The sequence below is a fragment of the Emydura macquarii genome, unplaced genomic scaffold, assembly GCF_026122565.2.
Source record: "Emydura macquarii macquarii isolate MOO-44397 ecotype Brisbane River unplaced genomic scaffold, CSIRO-AGI_Emac_v2 contig_295, whole genome shotgun sequence".
NCBI lineage: Eukaryota > Metazoa > Chordata > Testudines > Chelidae > Emydura > Emydura macquarii.
The window spans coordinates 9,812,371-9,836,853 of record NW_027130432.1 but is presented as its reverse complement, the minus strand read 5'-3'; the positions used below and the strand labels follow the sequence as shown (position 1 = coordinate 9,836,853).

The following is a 24,483-nucleotide window of genomic DNA, read 5'->3' as shown; positions in this document are numbered from 1 at the left end:
AGCCAGACACTGTCCCTCTTGTTCGCTATTGCATTGCACCCGAAGTGGAGGGACAGGACCTTGGGATGTTTGGAGGTAGGCATGAGGTAGGCTCTGTCCCCTCAGGCAGGGCATAATGTAGCAGCCTGCCTGCTTAGTTGTTCCCATTGTTGTTAGTGAATTCTCCCAGGAGCATAAAACAGGTGTAAAAGTTTTAAGGCTCCTTTACATTGTCAGAATGGTGTAAAGGAGCCTTATTGTAAATGACAGTGTAGCCTTATGAATGCTTATGGTGCTTTAGTGGTTAGAGCTGGTCTAAATTTTAAGAGTGAAAAATTTTCCTATCAAAATATGTTCCATGAACTGTTTTCTCCTGAGCTTCCTGGAGATGCTCAGTAGCCAATATAAAGCATGAGTTTGATTCCCCAGCCCTCACTTGCTCTTCAGTTGTGTATGACGTAATATTGAATGTATGGCTGCACATATTTGTTGACTAATAACTAGAAATAAAGGGTCAAACCAAGCTACGTTACTATTAGACAAAGGGGGGTTAGGGGTTTCCTCCCATGCTCCCCGCCCACTCCCATTCTCCTGCCAGATCAGCAGTCCACCTGAATCCCTGCATGTGTTATTCCTCTCTGTGCACCATCAAAGAATAGCAGAGATCATCCTGAGGCACTTTTGCTGATACCTTAACTTTACTGACCTTTATAGTGATAGAAGACATCTTTCTGGTCAAGCACATGCTTGATTTAAAATAATCTGTACATTAGTTATGGTTGGTTAAGGAGCAAAGGGCCGGGGCCTGTTACTCCAAAATATGCCAGCTAGTGGGTCCCCAATAGGTCATCTTCAGCTGGGGATGGCAAGAGTGTGGCATGCTCTGACTATGCTCCTTTCCCCATGCCAGCTTGTTTCCTACGTAGGGAATGGCACAGGATGGTAATCAGGCTCTCTTCCTTACCAAGAGAATACTCAGCTAGGAAGATCTATGAGCTTTCTGGCTTTTTTTTCTTGTGCCAGAGTGGCACACAGGAACTAGATTACAAGCTCAAGATCTATTTTACTTACTTATTGTGACTTTCTTCTGTATTGTAGTTTAAATCAATTACCAAAATAATTTAAACTGGCATGATTATAATTCATAGAATCATAGAAGACTAGGGTTGGAGGTCATCTAGTCCAACCCCCTGCTCAAAGCAGGGCCAACCCCAACTAAATCATCCTAGCCAGGGCTTTGTGTCAAGCTGGGCCTTATAAACCTCTAAGGATGGAGATTCCACCACCTCCCTGAGTAACCCATTCCAGTGCTTCACCACCCTCCTAGGGAAAAACTTTTTCCTAATATCCAACCTAGACCTCCCCCACTGCAACTTGAGACCATTGCTCCTAGTTCTGTCATCTACTACCACTGAGAACGGCCTAGCTCCATCCTCCCTGAAACATCCTTTCAGCTAGAACTAGGAGCAATGGTCTCAAGTTGCAGTGGGGGAGGTCTAGGTTGGATATTAGGAAAAAGTTTTTCACTAGGAGGGTGGTGAAGCACTGGAATGGGTTACTCAGGGAGGTGGTGGAATCTCCATCCTTAGAGGTTTATCAAATCCCCCCTCATTCTTTTCTTCTGCAGACTTAACAAGCCTGGTTCCCTCAGCCTCTCCTCATAAGTCTTGTGCTCCAGGCCCCTAATCATTTTTGTTGCCCTCCGCTGGACTCTCTCCAATTTGTTCACATCCTTTCTGTAGTGGGGGGCCCAAACTGGACACAGTACTCCAGATGTGGCCTCACCAGTGCCAAATAGAGGGGAATAATCACTTCCCTTGATCTGCTGGCAATGCTCCTACTAATGCAGCCCAATATGCTGGTAGCCTTCTTGGTAATAAGTGCACACTGTTGACTCATATCCAGCTTCTTGTCCACTGTAAGCCCCAGGTCCTTTTCTGCAGAACTGCTGTTTAGCCAGTTGGTCTCCAGTCTGCAGCAGTGCACGGGATTCTTCCGTCCTAAATGCAGGACTCTGCACATGTTGAACCTCAGATTTTTTTGGCCCAATCCTCCAATTTCTCTAGGTCACTCTGTATTCTCTCTCTACTCTCCAGCTTATCTAACACTCCCTCCAGCTTAGTGTCATCTGCAAACTTGCTAGGAGTGCAATCCACCCCATCCTCCAGATCATTAACAAAGATCTGGATGATCTTGAAAACTGGAGTAATAGAAATTGGATGACCAGCTATCCCGATTTTATAGGGATAGTCAAGACATGTTATATTGTGTTATTCTGACAAATAAAATATGCAGAAGGTTTCAGAATTTTAAAATATTGTGTGCAGAATTTTTCATGTTTCGGCGCAGAATTCCCCCAGGAGTAGGGGAGGCTTGCTGTAATAACAATTGGAATAAAAGGAAGAATGTTCTGGTGGATAAGAGACTTTTTATGTGATAGAACCATACAAGTCAGAGTGGGGGCAGCTTTGTCAAGTATTTATAAACTTACTAATGGCACTCCACAGGGAAGTGGTGTTGTTAGCCCAGCCCTGTTTAACCTTATGATTAATGATCTCCCAGAGAGCATACGAGCAAGAACAGCTATATCTCTATTTGCAGATGACTGTGCTATAATGGGCCAAACACAGAAGATTTAAGATAGTTGTGGAGAGAACCCATGAGGTGCTCAGAGAGATTTCAGAATGGGGAGACACCTGGGAGTTTAAATTCTCACTGGCTAAAAGAAATTTCACAAAAAGGAAGATTGGGGAAGAATGGAACCTATATCTCTATACAGAAAAAGTACAGGTAGTTCCAAATTTTACTTTCCTAGGAGTTTTGTTTGATAAACTAACTTGGAACGGTCATATAGATACTAGACTAAATGTAAATATAGGATGCATCTGCTGAAAAGTATTGCTGGGAGCAATTGGGGTGCAGATGAGAACACGTTGTTGATGCCGTATAGGGTGTTAATAAGATCAGTTATATATTAATTAATTCAGCTTCTTGCTCAACCCTAGGAAAATTAGAGCGGATCCAAGCCCAAGCTCTTTGAATTACATGTGGTGCGAGTATTAGGACTCCCTTCCGTGCTGTAGGTACCAACCAGAGAAATGCCGACAGCACACCCAGCCATGAAGGGGTGGGTTAGCAGTGAGTCTGGCCCTTCCACAGACCCATACTACAAAGTATCAAAAATGCAAAAAACATATAGAACACTCACCAGTCTGGAAGCTTTTCCTGTGCTCCTTGGTCATGATTCTGTTATTGGGGGAATAACTAGGCACAGGGTTGTCATACCAAGTATCCATTACACCATGGCCAGATTTACTGTGGTAGTGTCTGCAATTCAAGAACATGCAGATAATTAAAGAGCTGACAATAGAACACACTCTAGGTAAGCGGTCACCTCCCTTTATTCAGAAAATATGTTTCTAACATTTGCCATGGCACTCCTGGCTGAACAGTGACAGGACATGGCCTCAGCACATAAACGTTTCCTTGCTTCCTCCATCTGGCTGCAAAGTCAGTGTCAAGTGAATTATGGTATTTTCACAAGTGCACAGCAGCAGTCTAACTCTGCTCCCTTTGAAGTCCACAGTACAACTCCCATTGACTGCATTGAGAGCAAAGTTAGAGCAGTGCTAAGCACTTTTGAAAATCCCACCTTTATCTTTTAATATTGCAGACATTTCAGGGCCCATACACAGCAATGTGACCACCACATCCACCCCTTAGGGACTGAGGTAGAAAAGACAAAACAGACTCATCCAACCAAATTAGCTGAAAGTCAGCCTGCCCACCACTTTGCCCTTCATCACCCAGGCAGAAACTTGAGAAAAAAGACAAGCAAAACAAAACAAGCAAGAGATGTATTGCTAGCTGCTGCAGCAATGAAGAAGCAATCCCCTCTGCCTCCACCTATGTGCAACCTCCACAAAGCACGAGGTGCATTTTGGGTTTCCCTCCCTTACTCTGAAGAGTAGACCTCTGGGATGGCTAGCTTATAACATTTACAAGAAACAATATCACATCAGCTATTGTGGGGAATTTACCGTTTGAGTCATCTCTAGAGGCACACACATTTCAAAAAAGCAGCCTTAACCAGCACATAGGAAATGCATATTCCTTTATACTATATGGACTTAGATGAAGGTCATGAAAGTCATGTGGCTTTTAGGAATCATTACAAGAAGTTGTAAATTCTATGTGAGATGGAGAAAAAAAATTCTATTAGGGACACAGAGAATGCAAAAGAATTAAAATAAATGGCTTCAGAATTCACTTTTTGGGATCTAAATCTTTTATCAGACTCACTGCAAAGTAAATGAACTCAATATAATTAATTGAATTTTTGTTATTGCCCTAAAACGCACATCTAAATGGTGATTTATAAAATTAGTGTAATCATACAAACACTCAACTTTGCTGATGGCAAATATTTGCTTTCAATGGGAAGTCCATTTGAATATCAGGCTGTGCTTGATAAGTAGAGCTTCTTGAACTATTTATTTTGAATAATTTTCATTACAAATTCGGCCCATTTTTTCTGAGTAATAAATAATTCAGAATCGATTCCAGTTGTAAATGCATTCATTATTCATGTATACTCGCTGAATAGCTTCTATCTTTCTTTGCCTACTCGCTGTTCAAACTGCACATATTTTAACTAGTCAGCATTTCTTGGTGGTGGTGGTGGTGATTGAGCAATTTGGTACCATTTCTGCTCCCTGGAATGGATGACAGGAACTTTTGAAATAGACAAATATTTGTACTGAAATCTGTGAAAATGTTAAAGTTGTTGTCTCAATACTGACAATCAATGAATAATCCATGACACCATGAGACAAACTCATCACTTATCTGAGATATAGTCATCAGGAAGTTTGAATTTGTGATTTTTTTTTAAAAAAAACAACTTTGCTGAAAAGTCAGGCAACAGCAGAATAATTATTTTCTGAACAGACCCTGTGGTTCATTTGTCAGATTTTACCCTTCTTTCCTGTTCGTGACATGTCCCTGAAATTCTCAGAGTATCTGTGATTCCAACTTATTCATAGATTTCTTTTGGAATTTTCCCCCTATATGAATAGCTGGTTAACGTTAATTGAAAATATATAATATTCACATTACAAAAATTGTGCCCAGCTGGTTAGTTGCCTAGGCTATGTGAAATTGCTTTTGTTCCCTGATTGGATAACTTCAGTAACTAACACGCATAGAACAATTACCATCCTAAATGCAGCACCTAGAATATTCATGCTCACAAAGAGCTTTTCATGAGTATGTAAAGCTTGACCGCTTGAATGTTTGAGGGAATCAAATCTGATGGGTTGCCCTGACATTGCCATTTGAGAACTAATCAATATTTATGGTAATTTTTTCCCCACAATTTACTCTCTTCCACTCATTACTGTCCTGATCCACGACGTCCAGTTTAGAAGTCTGGCTCTTCAAAGGCGACACCATACAAAAAAAAAAATATATCCACCTCCTGTGGGCGGTACAGTCATCTGGCCAATGGATTGGACTCAGACGCTTTGGATTCTATTCTGCCACAGACTTCTTGCGTCCTTGGCATGGGCAAGTGACTTAATTTTTGCATGCATGTTACCCGTCTGCAAAATGTGGAGAGGAATACTTCTTTTCTCTCAACCCTTGGTCTGTCTTGTCTGTTTAGACTGTACATTTACTGAAGTCTCCCTAATGTGTTTGTACAATGCCTAGCACATCTCATTAGTGGCCTCCGGGTACTACTGTAATACAAAGAAATAACATCATTTCAATATTGATTAGATAAAATATAGCAGCTGAACACCATGCTCGGAACTAGGGCTGATACATCCTGGCAGAATAATATGAACGTAGTTGGTCAAAAACGTTGCGAACAAATGTTTCCACTGTTTGTAGGACAAAAAGAACAAATTCCAAGAGCTTCAACTATGAAAGAGAGCCTAAATATTAACACTGGCCCATAGTTTATGGAAGGGAGTTGTGTAAACTCAGCTCACAAGTGACAGCGTGGGCACACTCATTCAAGTCAGAATTAGCATATATTGCAAGAGCCCACACATTGGCTCCAAAATGTTTTCCTGTCACGTTAAATATGTTGAGAATTAGCAATATCCACAGTGCTGCTTTCAAGCAAATTGCTTTCTCTTCATGTGCTCTCCTGCTCTGAAAAACGTCAGTAAAATGGCATTGCGGGGGAGAGAGGGGAAGGGTTCCATAACCATTCTGGGACCCCACCAATGAGCAGCATTTTTACATCGCTATTCCTGGCTCCAGCATTTTGACTGACGTCCTGTTAATGGAATAGTGCCTGTACATTTGAGGACAGACTTTGGCTTGCTCTCTACCCCACAACAATCATGTTTTCTTCTGGCGTATGTGTGGGTGGTTCACTTCTGGGACCTCTCCATTTACTCTCTGCCTGGCGAAGGGAGTGCAACACGCCTCTTTCCACCCACTGCCCTGGCTGACCTACTGCAGATGAACCACTGATGAGCTCTTGAGGAAACCATATCCAGAAGGAAGGGCTGGCCTGTCCCTGGTGGGGGATGGATTAAAAGGTTCTGCCTACCTCAGGCGGCCAAGTTTGGTGCTTCCACAGCACTCCCAGGCCCTGCCAGCCTGAAGTCTGGGTGGAAGCCAAAGGGCTGGATTGCTTTAAAGGAACTGTGTTTTTGGCTCTGGGTAACCAGTAAGGCATTGTAGAAGCTATTTTGTTGCTGGATTGGTGAATCTAATTATTAGCTGTAACCACCAGTTTTGGGGATTGCCTGCCCCATTCTTTGGTGTTTACCCTAACTGAGCAATCTCAGCGTGGCCCTCTAGAGTCCAGTGTCACAGTTTCTGACTATGTTATCTAAGCATACTCTTACAAATATAGTGGCTCTTGCTATCTATTACAGAGTGGGAACTTTATCTTCCCCTGTGCCTTCTTGTTGTGCTTCTTGAACACTCAGCCCCAGAGTTTTCTCTGACCTCCCCTCCCACCAAGGCTCCCGGGTCTGGTTACCGCTCCTTTTATATCATCTTTCCCCTCCTCCTTCTCTACTGCCAAAACTGGATAACACCTTGGTTCTCCCGTACCTAGACGGCCTCCTAATCTCCTCTCCCATCTCTTCAACTTTCAGTCAATAAAGTATTCTCCCCCTGATTGCTGCTTTGGTGCTGTCAGTTTTCCCCCTCACATCCTGGCTCCCTGTCCCTTTCCACAAACAGATCAGCTGCCTTGCTCTCACTTGTAAAGGGATCCACAGGATTGGTGCTATGGCCCAGTGCTATGGAATGGTCTCTAGGAGACACTGCTTCAGTATGCCAGACCCCCTAGGGGTCTCCCGCTTCCGAGTCATGTGACCTCCCAGCTCTCCTCTCTGTATCAGCAACGGTTCTGTGGACCACAGTCTGAGAACCGCTGGTTTGGTTATCTCCTCTTCCCCTACCTCAATCTCTACTAAAAAGTATTAGCACTCATACAATTCACTCCGTACAAAGATTTAATCTTGTCCCTCCTTTTCCTACGCTGCTCCTTTATCTGCTCTATGTGTTTTATGTCTGTGACCAGTTCTGCAATCATCTGGGGGGGCTAAATGCAGACAGACAAGGACATTTACATCACTCAGAGTGGGCTGGTAATTGTGAGACAATGTATTAAACAACATGAGAATCAGCTATGGTTTGCACAATGGCAGCAATTGCACAGGGATGAAATCACTGGCAAACCTATCACGCTCTTTTTAGTTAAAGGCAAGAATTGAATAGACTAGTGTCCATGATTCTAGACAAATATGTTATTTTAGTTCATAAACAATGCATGCATGTCTTTTCTTTCTCTATGAATTGATTTTTCTTATTTACAAAAGTGGCAAAATGTACAGTATGTTTCAATGTAATCCTATAAACTTTCCCTTTCTTCTCCTAAAATAAATTAAAAAAAAACAAACAATAAAATAAAATAAACTGAAACCAACAGAAAAAAAGCACTGAAATGCAATTGAGGTTAGTTACATGTTCCACTGCTGAAGGCAATGGCCATAAACCTATGCAACACCTTGTAAGATGGGTTGCATAATACTTGTGTGTCCAAAAGTCATTATCGTCATTTAGCCTACTTTTATACCTCAGATTACAGAATTCACTTTTATTAAATCTAAAACACTTATTAAAGCTGTACAAATGTATGTACAGTGTGCATCCTGAGGAAGATTTAGCAATTCATGCTATATGAACGAACAACATGGAAAACATTTAGCATGTTTGAAAGACAGGATTTGCTACTACTAAAGAGCATTAAGGAAAGACCAGCTAGAGAGAAGCACCAGAAACGTGTATATTGTTTCAGAATGACATGCAGTAATTAATATAGACCTGTAAGTAAAAATATTGAAGTTGGCATTGTACTGCAATTTGAGGGCTAGATGGGAGTTTTCATTGAGATGAATGTCCACTAAAGACAATCAGATGAACTACTAGCTGGAAATACAAAGATATGCAATTAACTTTGGGCAACAGTGTCTCATAATTCTTCAAAGAGACACTAAATGCTCACTCTCTATCCTCCTATTAATTAACCTGGCAAATATTTAAAGTGATCTCTATGCGAGGCTGTTCGAGATACAATTGATATTGTCTGGTCATATGCAGCGTAGATCATGTGCCAAATTTTCAACTGCTCAGCCTGCACAATCCGGGCCAGATTTTCAACAGAGCTCAGCTCAGTCTTAAATAACTAACCAATGAGTAGATTTTGAAGTGCTGAACATCCAGCGTCTCCCATTATGATACTTATGGTCAGAGTGTCACCAGAACTCAGCATTCAACAGGATCAAAATATGGCCACTTATTTTGGTCCCTAAATGGGAGCAGAGCTCTTTTTAAAATTCTAGCCATAGTGTAATTGAAATGCATGCACCATACACTGAAATTAGTACATCATAAAATGAAACACCCAGGCCATTGTGGATATTTCAACTGATAATGGTCTACTGCCACCATGAAGCTGTTCGTCTGTAAGAGGGAATACAACCTGACAGGCAGCAGAGATAACTGTCAAGGGATCAATTTCCAGTCTGCAATTGTCCCTGAGAACAGCCAGGATCCTTGATATTTCACGTTTTCTATAGGGGGATGACAAAAGCATCTGACAGATGGCCCCAAAAAGCAGACACTAGTTGAAAATAGAGAACAGTGGCAAGGATACCAAGAGAGATACACATGATTACAGTGTGTTGAATAATTCCACGGTCAGTCATTGAATAATACCTTTGCAATATGCGGGATATTATATAAGAAGAGACCATGATTTTTTTTAAATGCATAATGATGTGTCTCTCCTGGTATATTTCCTGTTGTACTTCATTTTAGAACCCTCTATTTATATAATTTTTAGATCATCTCTGACTTTATACAGAATAGTGAGACAATTTACTCAGCTTTTTGTGTTATTATTGAAATCTCCTTAGCACACAACAATAAGAAAATAACATTACATATGGGGCTCCAACACTGGCATATAAATTAAAATAATGTCTTTGGTGATCTCTGATTGCACCATCTGAAATCTCATTTCCTCATCATTGTATCCACTGAGCTCTCATGTTTACCCCACAATTTCATATTGTGCATTATAAAAAGCTTTGCTGAAGGCCATTAAGTAGCTTTCAAAACACAGAGAGGAATTCTGTTCTTAATCATTGCAAATTAACAATGTTCTCACCTGACCTGGAAAATGTTGCAAGATATCATCTGAGCTACCTAAGCTCAGGCAACTACACTTTCTGTTGTGTGCACACATCTTTTGTTGTCTGAATTCTGAACAGCATTGCTCAACTGGAGACTTACTCATATTAGCAAAGTAGTTTGCAAATCCAATGAGGCTTAAAGAAATCTGAAACTATAACCCATTTGCTGAAAGTCCAAGCGAGGCTGTGGGCTTTTGGTAATTAGCAGGTGTGTATTTTCAGCATTCTTGGGGATAGAGTTTTGCTCCAAAAGCAGAAGACAGATTAGTTTAAATCTCTGGTGCAACTGCCAAATATTTCATGTTACTGACTTGGAATGGAGAAGCTAGTAGGGGCAGAATGCATGAGAGATCAAGAAGTCAGCATGAAAGAAAGCTTCACACATATAAGTGTCGAGATGATAGAAAACTTTTGTCAAACAAATGAGAAAAGGAACAGTAGAGAATGCTACAATCTGTCATATCTAGGACCTGAGTCTCATGCCTGTCAAGTCTAGAATTACTGTTTTTCAAGTTTCCAATAGAGCACACTATCAGGGTAAGGAGGGTGAGCTGGAAGGGTGGGCGTACTGGGAGGGGATCTTCAGGGGGTGATGGAGGGATGTGTGCATACTGGGAGGGAGTATTTGGGGGAGTGCTGGAGGGGATACCTACAGCCTCACTCTCGAGGTGGGGGGCAGGGTCGCGCTTCCTGTCACGGTGGCAGGGTGGCTGGTGCAGGCCCGAGACGCAGCACTAGCCCATCAGTCAGTGTCTCCCTACGGGACTCTCCCTCTCCCCAGGGCGAGGAGCTGGGGCCTGGCCTTGTCACCCCACCCCCCCACCGGAGGGGCTCTGAGGCCCGCCACCAGAGCAAGCAGACTGGCTGAGAGGCACTTGGCTGCTCTGCTTACCGGGCGGGGTGGGAGGGATCCAGCAACTGCAGATGCAGGGGAGGAACCAACTGGGGAGTGGAGACAGTTCTTTGAGCTGCAACGTCTGCTCCGCAAGGAAAAATCCCAAACATTTCCTCTTATTTGAAAAATCCACCCTGACGGAGTGCAGACTACCAAAATAGAGGACACGTCCAGGAAAACCTGGACGTATGGTAACCCTAGTCAAGTCTCCTTGTGCCAGTCTCTTGACATAAAGCTGCCTTCAGCCTGGTAGAGCAGGCTCCCTGACACTTCTCTGGATGTAGGGCAATCCTCTGGTGGCCCAGGACACAGCACCAGCTCCTCATCCCCTTCCCAGCTGCTAGTACAGGTGGTGTGGTTAGCAGGCAGTGCACAGGGCTGGAGCCTCCCTCCAGTCAAGTGATACTGTATCTAGCTGCCAGAACAACCCCCTGGAGCCATGCATAGCCGGGTGTAAAAGGGAATAGCTGCTCTAACTTACACGTAAAGCTAGGCACACTGGCAGGGAGAACTGTGGCCCTGCCATTGACTATGCTGTATCTGTTTTTGTAACTAATTAGAGGATTTCATTTTCCAAAGCTATTAATTTGGACACCCTCTACAACAGCAGTACATTTACAAAGAAAGTTACTGGGCAGACATGCAAACCTACTTTCCCTCCAAACACCAAAGGAGGTGATGCAACAAGTCTGTCTGCAAGTGCAAGACTTCTCTATCCTACCTAGTAAGCAATTTGATGGACATATGTTGCAGTCGGACCCTGAGAGCAACTGCAAAATGAAAATCACATCAGCAAGATAGCATGAGAAAAAGGAGCAACACTGACATTTTGTTTCTTACTGCTAGACTCTTATCTGGGACCAGCTTCTTACTGGTGAGAGTGGGGCTGTTGTGAAGGAGGAAAGACACAAAAAGGGGTAGGGGATAGACTAGCAAAACAACAGAAAATGTAGCCCAGAAGTTTGTTACCCAAAGCACAGGAAAATCAGTTTCTGAACGACCATGTCCCCCAAACTGCACTGCTTCCAAAATTGCAAGAGCCTTTCTTCTAGCATTCTGAACCCAGCAGGTCCTCTTGTTTTAATTTGCAGCATCTGATACATTGCCAGCATGATGACAGAATGTGCTGGAGAACATCACAAAGCCAGTTTTCATCTCGGTTGGTGCTAGTATGTGGCATATTTACATTAAAAACCATAAGAAGAGCGAAAAATTAAATAATATCTTCTATTAATTGAAGGCAACCAGGCATGGAAATGCTGCTGCGTCACGTTTCTACAATGAGTGAGATTGACTTTAAGCTCTTTTAGTCATAAGGTGTTTGTCACCTTGCTGGAGACTCCCATTCTGATCCGCCAAATCATCAATGCGCTTATTCCTGAGACAAGAACATGTACTGATTAAAAGACAGGGCCTGTTGGTTACAGTCAAAGTGCCTATCTATTGTTCAGTTAGAAGGCAGGCATGTATCTGTGTATGATCACACATGCATCTCCTCTGCTCTCTCACATGTGCCAGTGCAGATCCCAAATTTGGGAACATACGTAAGGTTGTGTTGGGCTAAGTAGTGGCCAGATTGTCAGAGGTGCTAAGCACTCGTAGCTTCCATTCAAGTTAACAGGAGCTGCAGGTTCTCTAAAAAAAATCAGGTGATATGTGCACATTTGTACACCCGAAGTCAGGCAACCAAAAGGGCCAAGAAGTGAAAGGTAAACTAGGGAGTATTTATACTTTCAACATCCATGAGCATTAACTGTATTTTTCCAAGTAATTCAAAGAATTGGAAACTTAGAACAAGATGCTACCCTCTGGTCATCATTGTGAACCTTGACTTAGCTATTCTGCTCTGCTCTCTCTACATGCAAAGGAAGCTCCATGGGGATACAAGAGGAAAATATTGCCCTTCACATTTGGATCATTTCCTCTGTATTATTTATCCACACGTGGAATCCTGGCATTACAAATCCATCTGGATTGCAGTTCAAGTACTAAACTTCATTGGGAGACCAAATATGAAGAGATAACTGCCCATGTGCAGAGAAATTCACAAGGACAAATACATCCCTGGAATACAGAAATGATTTCAGAGGATGCTGCAGGAGAGATGAAATTGGCCCAATATCCTTTTGGCTCTTACATTTCTTACACTGATTTAGTAGTGTATTCAGAGTAATAGTTGGCAGAGGATGACTGCAACTGGAAATATCTCAATTACTGATAAATTTACTTTGGCATAAATATTGCTCACAAATTAAATGGGGAAAATAAAGCAGGAGTTTTAAAACACATTTATTTTATTAAAGTGCAATTTCACGGCTTTAAAATTAAAGCTAAAAGCGGTCTCATTTAAAATGTTTGAAAGAGTATTTCAGTCTTTCTTACCCTATAAATCTTCAACAGATTGAAAAAAAATCTATCCCACCAACACCTCACCCTGCTGGTTTTCATACATATCAGGAGAAAAGAGCTTCTCATTTCCCCTATACTGTTTCTATGGCAACCTGTTTTGGTTACAGTAAGTGACCTCATTAGTCCATGGAGATGCATGATATTGACACGCAGGGACTATGTCAAGATCCGGGGCTGTGCTTTTGGGTAGCCCTTATATTTGTCTTTACTCATTTAAAAAAAAAAACAAAAAAACCTGAAACCCTTCCTTTCCTCCACCTTTTACTGTCAGGACAGAGAGTGTGCTATGCAAATTATGAAAAACTCCTGCCAAGGACTTAGGAGTCACTTTTTTATGGCCCAATCCAGCCATGTGCTGCATTGAAAAGGAATTTGCAGGGTATCAGTACCATTCAGTGCTGCCAGCACAATGTCCTTGGCCTCTTTTCCTCCACCCCCTCTCCATGACTTATACAGTGCCTCAGATAACTGTCCCTTCTTCCAGTTTTACATTGGAGCATATTTATTAGCACTTCATAAGACCAGAGGTCAGGGCAGAGGAAAAGAAATGCTGTGATTTCTGGAATGAAATGCAGCCTTGGTGTTCTGGCAGGGGGGTTGGTACAAGCACAGATACTAGGTAGAAGTTTTAGAAGTTAATAAATAATGCTGAGTTGAGAGTTACCAGGCAAGATTTAAAGGAGAACCTAATGGAGTCCAGGTGAGCCCAAGGAAAACCTAGAGGCTGTCTAACAAAGTGTAACTTACCACCTTCTTCTGCCACCCTCAAGTGTATGTCACGCCCAGGTAGGCTCCTAGAGTCCATCTAGATTTACTTAGGGTACATCTGCACTGGAGCTGGGTGGTACAATTTCCAGCTCAAGGAGATCTACTGGCTAAGAAGACCATTGTAGCTACAGCAGTGCAAGGGGCTAGATGTCTCAAGCACAAATGCCACCCAGATGCTATGTTCGGGACAGCCAGTTCCTTCTCACCACTTATGCTGCCATAGCTACACATCTATTTTTAGTGTGCTAGCTGGATCGGCGTTAGCATAGGTACGTCTCCTTGAGCTGGAAATGACGCCTTCAAGCTCCAGTGTACAGGTACTGTTTAGACTTGAATCTCCTAAACTCACACCCCACGCACCTACATATAATTTACTCCATCACATGTACCACATCTTAATTTGGCCCACTGCAGTTAATTGAGCATAAGGGAGCCTGAGAAAGGCAGCTGCATTTTAGCAATAGTGCAAGTGATTCCCATACACTATGTACAGTTCATAACACTGCTTTGCAGTAATTTTGATGTCCAATGGGTCAGAAGACAAGAATATAGCAAAGAAAATGGGGAGTGGGGGGTGTTTTCATTGAAGAAGGCTTTACTGTTCTCTGTAGTGCAAGTCAGTGACAGAGCCATGATGAGTTATGTGACCTTGGAAAAGCCATTGCATCTCTATGCCTCAGTTTCCCCATTCATAAAATAAGATATAGTGCAAGTTTAAGTGTTTGTTCAGCGAGAATCCACAAAAGTCAGACCTTGTGAGAATGGAGAACAAGAGGATGTGCTATTTCCCTACACGCACATGCCCATATTTCTCCTCTCACCCTGTGTTGGTCTTGTCTATTTAGATTGTAAGTTCTTTGGGGCACAGATTGCCACTTACTGTTTGTATTTGTACAGTGTATAACACATTATGACTCTTATACCACTGTTTTCAGCTGGAGCTATGTTGATTTACCCCAGCTGAGCATCTGGTTCAGTATCTGTATGTTACTCTTCGAAATAAACCCTTTGCTAAAGGTTGTAAGTAGTGTAATTTGTGCTAAAACAAATAAAGGCTGGTTCCTGGAGGGTTTGCCCTTTTCTTATCCTCTTCTAGAAAGATCCAGAACTGTCTGCTTCTCACATCTTTGCCCAAACCCTCTTCCATTGCAACATCAAAAAAGAAATGGTCATTTGATCCTATCTATCAATTTGCTCCCTTCTGATCCCTCAAAAGGCCTCTTCTGATACATTTAAGGGATCCGGAGGCATCTTAGCTGCTAAAATGAATGGGTAGAAATATCCCAGCTTTCCTTTATGCACATCTATAACACCCAAAATGGCTCGAAAGACGCACCATATTATAGCAAGGAGCCAGGAATTCCTGATTCTAATTTTGGATCCACTGATGACTTGCTGGATAGCTGTGGGCAAGTCAGCATAGGCTATTCCAGCTGTGAACACTCACTGAAGTATTTTGGGATAACTGAATTAAATATTTGTATAGCGCACTGAAGAGACAAAGCACTAGATAAGTACTAATATTTACTTTTATTAGTTGAGTCTTTCATGTGACTACATTTGCTTGGCAATAAAGAAACACTGGAACACAGGAAATGCAGATGGGGTCAGACCAATGGCTATTTTGGCCCTAGTATCCAACAGTGGCCTGTAGTAGATGTTTGGGAGGAAGGTGCAGAATGCCCATAATGGATAGCTATGCAACAGAAGGAAGACAGCTCAGACAATTTCCCACTTAAAAGCTACCCCTATGGCATAACAATTTCCAACTTTAGTCGATGACCAAACAATCTCACAAAAATGACAGACATTTTTAAATATAACTCGAGTGTCAAATTCTGACTCTCTGGAGTAGAAACGAAGGGCGGGAATGGAAGGGAAGTGAAAAGAGGGCAAGGAACTAGGGCAAAACTGCTAGGTCTCAGAGAATGGGGCCAAAAATAGAAGCAGCGAGAGAGACACACTTATGAGTGTGTTAGGAGAAAATACTTGAGGTCTCCAAACTGGTGAAGATTCGATGAATGTTGGTTTTTCGAAGAGAAACTTCTTAGAAAAGAAAAATGGAAAGTGATAAATAGCACAAAGCACCGTTGCACAAAGTAACCATGAAGAGGTTTTGAGAGCAGTGTGAAGTGCATGCAATAACTGGGAAGACTACAAGAGTCCTCAAGCATGAGAGCTGGAGGAGAGAAAGAAAGAAAAATGAGGTAATACTTATCTCAGAAATAGCGTTCTCCCCTTCAGGCTGCTTTGCAAATTAAGGCCCAGATCCTGTAAACATGCACATGAGTAACTTCCTCCATACGAGTAATTACACTGAGCTTGAAGTTATTTATATTTGCCAGGCCCCGGCCCAGCTAACTCATAGATACACAGCAATTAGTTTATATCAAATTGCACATACAGTAAGGCTATGTCTATCTACTGACTTCTGTTGGCATAGGTATGCTGGACAGGTCTGTGATCAGCAAGCAAAGGCCACTAAGTGTAGGTGCAGTTATACCACTGGTAGAGCTTATTTTGCTTGGAGAACTTTGCTTTTTTTGCGCTGTGTCTACGCTAGGAGGGTTATAGCAGAAAACTTTTTCAGTGTAGACAAGGCCTAAGGCTGTAGAGCGCAAGGTTACATGCTTTGCCAGTATACTATACTGGGGGAGCGCTCCTGGTGTGGACACAGCTATACTGGCAAACCTGCAGTTTGTACGAGGGCTTTCACCTGCATAACTATGCTGGGGGGGGGGGAGGGGCAGAGGAGAATCACACTTCTAAGTAACATACCTCAGTTGGCAGAATGTTTAAGTGTAAACCAGGCCATACCTGAAGTGCCTGAACTTGCCAGAACATGGAGATCCAAAATTGTTTTAAACGGGAAGGGAAAAGGATGGAATTAAGAGGTGTGGAGACAATACCAGGAATGGCTATTTGAAGATTGTAATGTTGTTGAGGTGCTTTGAGCCAATGGCAATAAAGAGAGTGTAAGACGAATACGAGAAATTTAAAGAGATGTTGCAAGGTTATTCATTACTTTTCATGGTACAGCATTGTTTTGCTAGGGAAGCTACCTGAAAACTTGAGAGTAGTCAGCAAAGTATAATTGATATTGGGCTGCACTCCCAGAAATTGCAGATTGTTAAATTTTATAGCCATTGGAAGTTAGTCTTAACTCCAGAGTTTTCCAAGATGAATAAGTCAGTATTTGCAAGGGGGCAGGAAAGCAGAGAGGAAGGTAGGACGAGGTTTAGTTTGGGGTTCCTGAGGTGTTTTAAAAAACGATTACTTATCTATAAAACAGCCTGCAAAGGATGTTGTCAAGGCAGATGAGGTGACATGACCTGCATTTTTATTACACTTCTTTGCAGGTGACATTCAATTCTGTGTTAGCAGCTGCTTCATTGCTATTTTTTTTCTTATGGAAGATTAATGCCTGCAGTGCATTCCTCATCAGCAGCTCTAAATTTTCAAGCCAATGTGCACAGTCCAACAACCCCAAAACAAGCTACCTTGCACAGGTCAGTGTTTGCATGCAATTCTTATGGCCAGAATTTGGCAGATCATGACACTCTCTTTTTTTCATTCTTCCCCCCAATACAGGGGTCTGTCCATTGCAATCTCTTTGCTGTCCTGAGCTCAGGGACTGTCTCAGATGCTGGGACACAAGCCAGCTTGAAAGAGGTGGAGTGAGACAGTGAGGACATGCCCCCATCTCTGGCCACCCATGGAGAAGAGGACATGCTGTTCTCCCTAGCACACTGGGAAGAATCACCCTGAGGCCTTAAGTGGTGGCTAGTCCTGGTGGTGGCCCACTGCCAGGGTGAATGTCTCAGTTTTCACTCTTTGAAGGATATTTCCAACTCATCACAACTAAAACTGTTTTCTATTTCTAGTTTGAGCATCTAGTTTCACTTGCCTGCTTGTTCAATGGTACACCATAAAGTAAAAGGTGTTTGAGAAAGATGGCAACACCAGTTCAAGACACAGAATACATAAACATTCCTCAGCAGCAGCATGGTAGTAAAAAAGGCTGGTTAAAAAACAGAACACATTCATCTGTTAGAGCAGCAGAATGCAGAAGACAAGAAGATATCACTGACTTGATCTGCTTGGTTTGCTCATCAATGGCATCAACAGCACTCTCCACTGAGCTCAGCAGAGACTGGATCTGGTTGGCAGTCTCCTTCAACAGGAAACGGGTCACAAACTGGTCCACGTTGGTCCCTCTTTCATACACCTGAAAATGAAAGGCACAGAGCTCTGTGATAAAGTGCCATCTACTTCGGGGGAAAAAAGCAGCTGTAGAAACTGGCCACCAGGAATGCTGCTCCCTTCTCCAGTCTCACATGGAAACTCTAGGCGCACCTTCTCTGACTGGACAGAAATGGAACGAATGAGCACGCTCAACAATTTCCATCTAAGTGGTGGGGTGAGAGCTCACAGAGGAGTCCACATAGTCACAGTGTAACCCTTTCATCTCAGGCTCTGGTTATAGCAATATTTTGCTAGAGCTCCCTTTGCGCATCTCAAAATGTGGCACTGGCTTGCAGAAAATTCATCCTTATGAATGCTGAAGGGCGGCCCAAATGTAATACTGGGAGTGGAAAGTTCACAGTAAAATAGATTGCTATACGATAGCTTCAATGGTAGCTTCATTACAGGGTTGGAAAGGAAGAGAGAGAGAGAGAGAGAGAGAGAAAGAGAGAGAGAAAGGCTGATTTATGCTTGTCATATGCTGAAATTGTGAAATAACTTAATGACCTGTTTAAAATAAAAATGGAAAAGGTGACCTAGAGTCTTCTTCATGTTTTTCTTTACTAAAATTACTGAATGTACCCAGGAAACGTACTCTATTTGAGGAGCTGGGTATATTGATATTGCATCTCCAAGTACCTGACTGCTGTGTGTGAAAACAGTAATTTCTGGGTGCTACTTCGATCAAGACATTTTTCCTTTGCCTTCCCCCTCTAACCCATGCAACCATCTGATTAGCAGTTATCTGAATTGGTACAATAGCCTTCCCAAATACAGCTGTGGATTCCTCATTCTTTGCCTTCTGCAATTGCCCTGATGGTTGAGAGACCCATGTGGCTCCTATGCCCCGGGCAAGTCTTTGGAAGCCCATGCTAGATGTGCAAACCTACTTGTGCACAGAGAAAAACTTCAGCAGTATTTCTTGTCCCAGCATCAAACCCAGGTAGGGGAGGGCCCAGTACCTTTGCCCTTCCTCAAAGGGGCATCCTGCAGCCATAGAAACGACTGAGCTAGAGTAGCCCTGAGGCTGCAGCAGCAGCTTGAAGCTGTTCTGTCTGAAGCTATCTTGAGACCTGGGATGGGAAGCACTCTTCTTCCCCTGGTGAATTTCCCTAGTGCACAGCCTGGTTACTAGGGCTGTACAATGGAGACAGCATTAGTCCTGGAAAGAGCAGAAGCCCCCTCCTCTCCTGTTTGTTAATTGGGACGGAGAGCAAGACGACAATGCAACTATTAACTTGTAGCCCTGGGAAACTGATTGGTTTATTACAATGCAGATAGGCACTGCTGGGAAAGGGGTGCTGCACAAGACAGCACTCACAAGCATTGAATCCTTTGAATGGATTTGGGGCAGTAATTCCCCTGCCCTTTTGAACAGTGATTTATAGGCTTGCAGTAGTATGCCATGGATCACTCCAATTTGATTCAAATATGTGTATAACCGTCTGCATCTTCTCCCCCTGGCAATAATCACTTCTCTCAGTGGCACACTGGCAGTGCAGATATAGTTACGAGTGTCGCCATTTCCAGTATAAAAATGCCTCCTTTCTCAAAGGGATTCCAACCCATCTGTATTAATCTGCTTTGATCTGACATTTGACATATAAGGTCTCGGCCTGCGAATATAAATTGCTTCATCCCCCCATTTACCCCAAATAAACTCAGAGTTCTTGATCTTCTAGTTCCTGGCAGGGGACAGAGTGAGGGGCCTCTGGGAACCAGGTTATTCTCTGTGTATAGTTGTTGTGTCTCTCTGCTCCCATAACACCTTTATTGTGGTCAAAATCTGATTATCAATAAGACAGTTAGAGGAAAGGGTCAGATGGGATGAATGAGTAAGATTGGGAGGTCTGATTATAATGATCATAATGGTCCCTTCTGACCTTAATGTCTATGAGTCATGATTTTGGGACCAATCTAATAATTTTAGTGGGTCTGACTCATCATTTCTGAATTTTTGGGGTTGTAAATACTGTCCCCTACTACACACGTGCTGTACATACATTGCTGTGGCTGTTCCACAAGGTCATGCTGGTTCAACAGGACTTTGAGCACTAGGCTTTCTCTCAAAGAGGACATGTGGATGTCAGCAGAAGCATGTTCTTACAAAGGAAGGCATCATCTAAAATCACAGCTACACTTTAACCAACATTTAAAAACTCTCATTTTCACCAGGAGTTATACTCTTCTTAAAATGGAAAGTACATACAATGCTACTTTACCGTGTGGAAATCCAAGATTAGAAACGTAGGAATTGCGATATTGTTACAAATAATAAATCATCTATTGGTGTGTATTATGTTAGTACTTCGAGACCCCAACTGAGACCAAAGCTCCATTGAGTGCTAGGCACCGTACATTCATATAAATAAAGAAGCAGTCCCTTCCCTCCAGAAGAATCACTACTTGGTTCCATGCATACTGTGTTGAGAAGGATTCACTGAATTGACAAAAGCATGTCAGATATTGGTTTTATTTCTCCTCTCCAAAATGCTGTCTTGTTTCTTTGATTTTGGTGTCTAAAACAGCTCATCAGAAAGGAAAGTCAAAGAAAATTAAAGGCAAAAGAATCAACTTTTTCTGTTAACACTGAGGGCTGGATAACATCCAGTAGCAGTGAATGAGAAGTAAACGCAAAATATTCGACCACACCAGCCATAACTCAAAACTCAAATTTCAGAAGCTTTCGAGAGTAATTAAGTATTATGGTCCAAGATGCTAAACTTCAAATAGAAACTGCTATACCAGTCAGACGCTTTAAAAATGCAAGGCAATAGCTGTTATTGCTTAGTACCCAAACATGTGATGAACAGTTGAGCAATGTAAATGTTGAAGCTCAAAATCAGTCTTCCTGCGCATCTGAATAGATTTTTGGTTTTTCTCTATAAACCCCCAAAGATCACCCTGTCCAGTGGTGCCAGTTTTGCCCTGACCATAGTTGTTCTTCCACTCAGCCAACTCGACTGCAGTACTGGGTTATTTTTTTCACCTCTGCACACACTATAATATAGATATTTTTGGAACAGCCTGCAAAAAGCTCCAAGTCCAGGCACACTGTTAAAAGCAGCTGCTAATTATAATGTTTACATCTGAGCTTTACTGGCTAGTAGATGAGGTTCTCATGGCCATAGACAAAGGGCAGACATCCATACGTATCAAACTGAAACCAGCAATGTCTTTCAGCCTCTGATCAGAGGGTCTGCTAACAGCAAGAGTGGATCCAGTTGCATTCTGCTAGCTTCACTTATTTTTGTCAGAGAAATTCCAGAGGATGATGGATGGCTGCTGCTCCCCTCTCCCTCTGGGATCTCCCCCTTACAGTCACGTAGGACTCAATCCTATCACCTCTATTAGACAATGTATGTAGGATTGCTGGGAGAGAATGTGAAAGGCTACTTGGCATACTGATGACATCTCCACATCACTTTCTCAGCAGTCTTCCAGCTGACTCAGTGGCTGAGGCCTTGTCTGCACATGAAAGCTTTACCAGTTATACAGACACTGTTATCCATGTATTAACAACACACAGCTTGCATCCCCACCAACGGGTGGACACTCATTCAGGATAAGAGTGGCTTTTCTGGGCGTCTAGTTTAAACCTCTTCCCATACAACATAAGATAAACCACATAAAGGCTCTCTCATCTCAGAATCAGCGTCCACATTGAGGGAAGGGAGTGTTATACCAGTACAACTATATCAATTTAAATTCACACATTAGGTTATTCAAAAAGGTTTCCCATGCAGAGAAGGCCTGAGGGAAACTGGATCATAGGTTAAAAAGATGTGGCTCAAGTTAAGGCTTTGTCTACATGGGAACAATTTTACATATAATCTAAGGTTGACTTCAAACTGATATAGTTAAGCTGAGAATACAGAACAATAATTGATTTCAGTATGACAGGGACGGGCACATCAGAAACAAAATATAGGGACACGTTTTTATAAATGACTGTGTAATAGTACCCCAAATTAAGTCCCTAATATCCATGTAGAGCTATCGTAATTGCACAGCAAAATTGTTCATCTGAATGCACAAATCACCAGTTGGACACAAATGACTATTTGTGAACACCAAAAACATTCAATTTCCATGAAAATCATTAGGCTTGCAATTGTGTGGGAGCATTTCTGAAAATCTGGATCGCTCAGACAGGATCTAGTTCCTGATCTGTTTCTACGTGACCTGTTGATTTCTTAGTTGCCTGAAGATGACAGCTTGGCATTTCCAGAAAAGTGCTCCAACACACTTGGATTTTTACTTTTCTTTAAAAGAATTTATATTTTTGAAGTGAAGAAGCTGAAGAAGGATTAAGTTTAGCAAGGAGTTTTATTATTCATTAATTTAAAAATCGACTGAACTTTGAAAATAATTACTTTCCAGGACTTAAATGTCACTATTTTATGACATTGGCATCTCTGGCATAGTGTTATTGCCTTGTTAAGATAATATGAAACACTAGCACATCATTTGAGTTCAATAACATTAGAACTGACTGGATGAGAACACATTGGACAGTAAAAATAATCTCCACTAGTTCAACCGGTAAGTATTTAAATACTTGATTCAAACGGATGAATGGCTGGCTCTGGGGACACTTGAAAGGCTGTGGAGTGCTGTGTTGTTAGGCTGCTGGTCTGAATCCAGACCAAGCTGCTGGTGCCAGCGGTGTTACAATCTGAAGGTTGTTTAGTGGTTTCACTTTAGTCCCCAGTGAACAAGTATCCTCATCATAAAAAACCACCAACCACCACAACTGGCACCCAGTCTCAGCTGAAGAATCAAGAACTCAGTGTACGTCACTTATAAAACTGGAAGATTTACATTAGTGCAGTTTGGAAACAAGATACTTTTAAATCCCTGCGTATCCCTTCACTGTCATCCTGACTGCGGACCATCTTAGATAATTACACAACCCCCATTACCATAGAATGCCTCTCTTCTATTGATCAGCTTTCTCTTTAGCACTTACCCTAATGTGCCTCTCCTGTGGGTATCTAAGGCTATCATCACGGCAAAAAAAGGTGCTCCAACACACTCGGATTTTTACTTTTCTTTAAAAGAATGTATATTTTTGAAGTGAAGGAGCTGAAGCATGTGTTAACAGCAGGATAACTGACACACATTAGCTGTCCCACTATAAAACCTTAATGGAGACTCGGCAAGGTCAACACCAACCCCACCAGCTGGAAGTTGACCTTGCCTAGTTAACCTCACAGCAGAGCTCCAGTGGCTTGCCTCTACCAGGATTTTGTTTTACAGCGGGATAGCTAGCAGTCTGGGAAGCAGTGCCAGAGCCAGCTCCCACAGCCTAGAATGCCCTGCCCTTTAGAATCTTCTCCTGACCTCCTTCTAGAGCCTGTCACAAGGAGATGCAGAGGGGTGAAAGATCATCCATGTGACCATTCGTCACAAGGAGGACTCCAGTATAGATTAAGGGGAAAAGTATTCCAGAGATGAGGGCTCTTGGCAGAGAGAGCCGTGCCTTTTGTCTTCTGTAAATGAATATGTCACCAGCTCCAGCCCTCCCGTCTCCATTGTTGAAACAGGACTAAAGACAATCTCTGATCCGATCTTGTCCAAGGGATGGTCTCCATTTCAGCAGACACTACAAATGCTGCCAGACTGTCAGGTGGTTTGATGATGTTCACAAATGACAAGGATTACACGCACACAAACCAGTGGGCTTTGAGTCAGATCTCCTAGGAAAAAGGTCTGTGCAATAAGACACCAGTACATCTATTTATGATGCGATTTTCACAACTGCCCAAACAATTGGATGACCAGTTCTCATTAAAGTACTGTAAATGGAAACGATATTCAGATGCCCTGTCTGAAAAAAATCTTAGCTCTTTTTTCAATATGTAAATCAGATATCTGTAAGCACCCATCCCATGCGCTAGCCCATACATGCATCAATATAAGGCATAGAAAATATAGTTAGCAGACTAACTTGTCTGCATTAATAGCAATTAAGTAACTATGACGCAGCGCAAGAAAATACACCAATATATAAATTTACTAAATAAAAGCTACCTAAATGTCCCTCAGTCAGAAACCTATCCTCATTTCTAAGGGTCTGATTCAGTTAGCCACCCCTCTCCTGTGCGTATTTTAGGTTCTGAGAGTTGGAAACCCTAAATAATCTCTAAATGTCATCCAACTCGAAATAAAACTACAGTAATTTATTTCCTTGGGCTGCTGCTAACATATTAGAATATCTTCCTTTGGGGAGCCTCTCTGATCTCCTCCGGTCTCTCTGCCCTTTAAGCTTCTCGGCCTTTTATCTCTTGCCCAACTGCCTCTGAGAAGATGTATTTGAAGCCAATATCACCAAATGGCAAGACTGTTTGCTCTTGACAAACTTCCAAGATGTTTTTGTTTTAGCAGCACCATTTTATAATTGAAGTAAAGTTGCCTCAGACCTCTGTCCTCTTCTTTCAATCTACTCTCTAT

The 24,483-nt window shown here is 42.3% G+C and overlaps 1 protein-coding gene across 1 annotated transcript in view; it reads right to left on the bottom strand.

The window, feature by feature from the left end:
- The window catches only part of NECAB2 (N-terminal EF-hand calcium binding protein 2), a 274,581-nt gene that overhangs the window by 43,330 nt on the left and 206,768 nt on the right, over window positions 1-24,483 (bottom strand). Inside the window, exons 6-7 of the mRNA XM_067551854.1 lie at window positions 17,874-18,010; window positions 3,188-3,306 (exon numbers count right to left, since the gene is read on the bottom strand). Coding sequence (XP_067407955.1) covers window positions 3,188-3,306; window positions 17,874-18,010 — 256 coding nt within the window. The remainder of the gene's footprint in view (window positions 1-3,187; window positions 3,307-17,873; window positions 18,011-24,483) is intronic.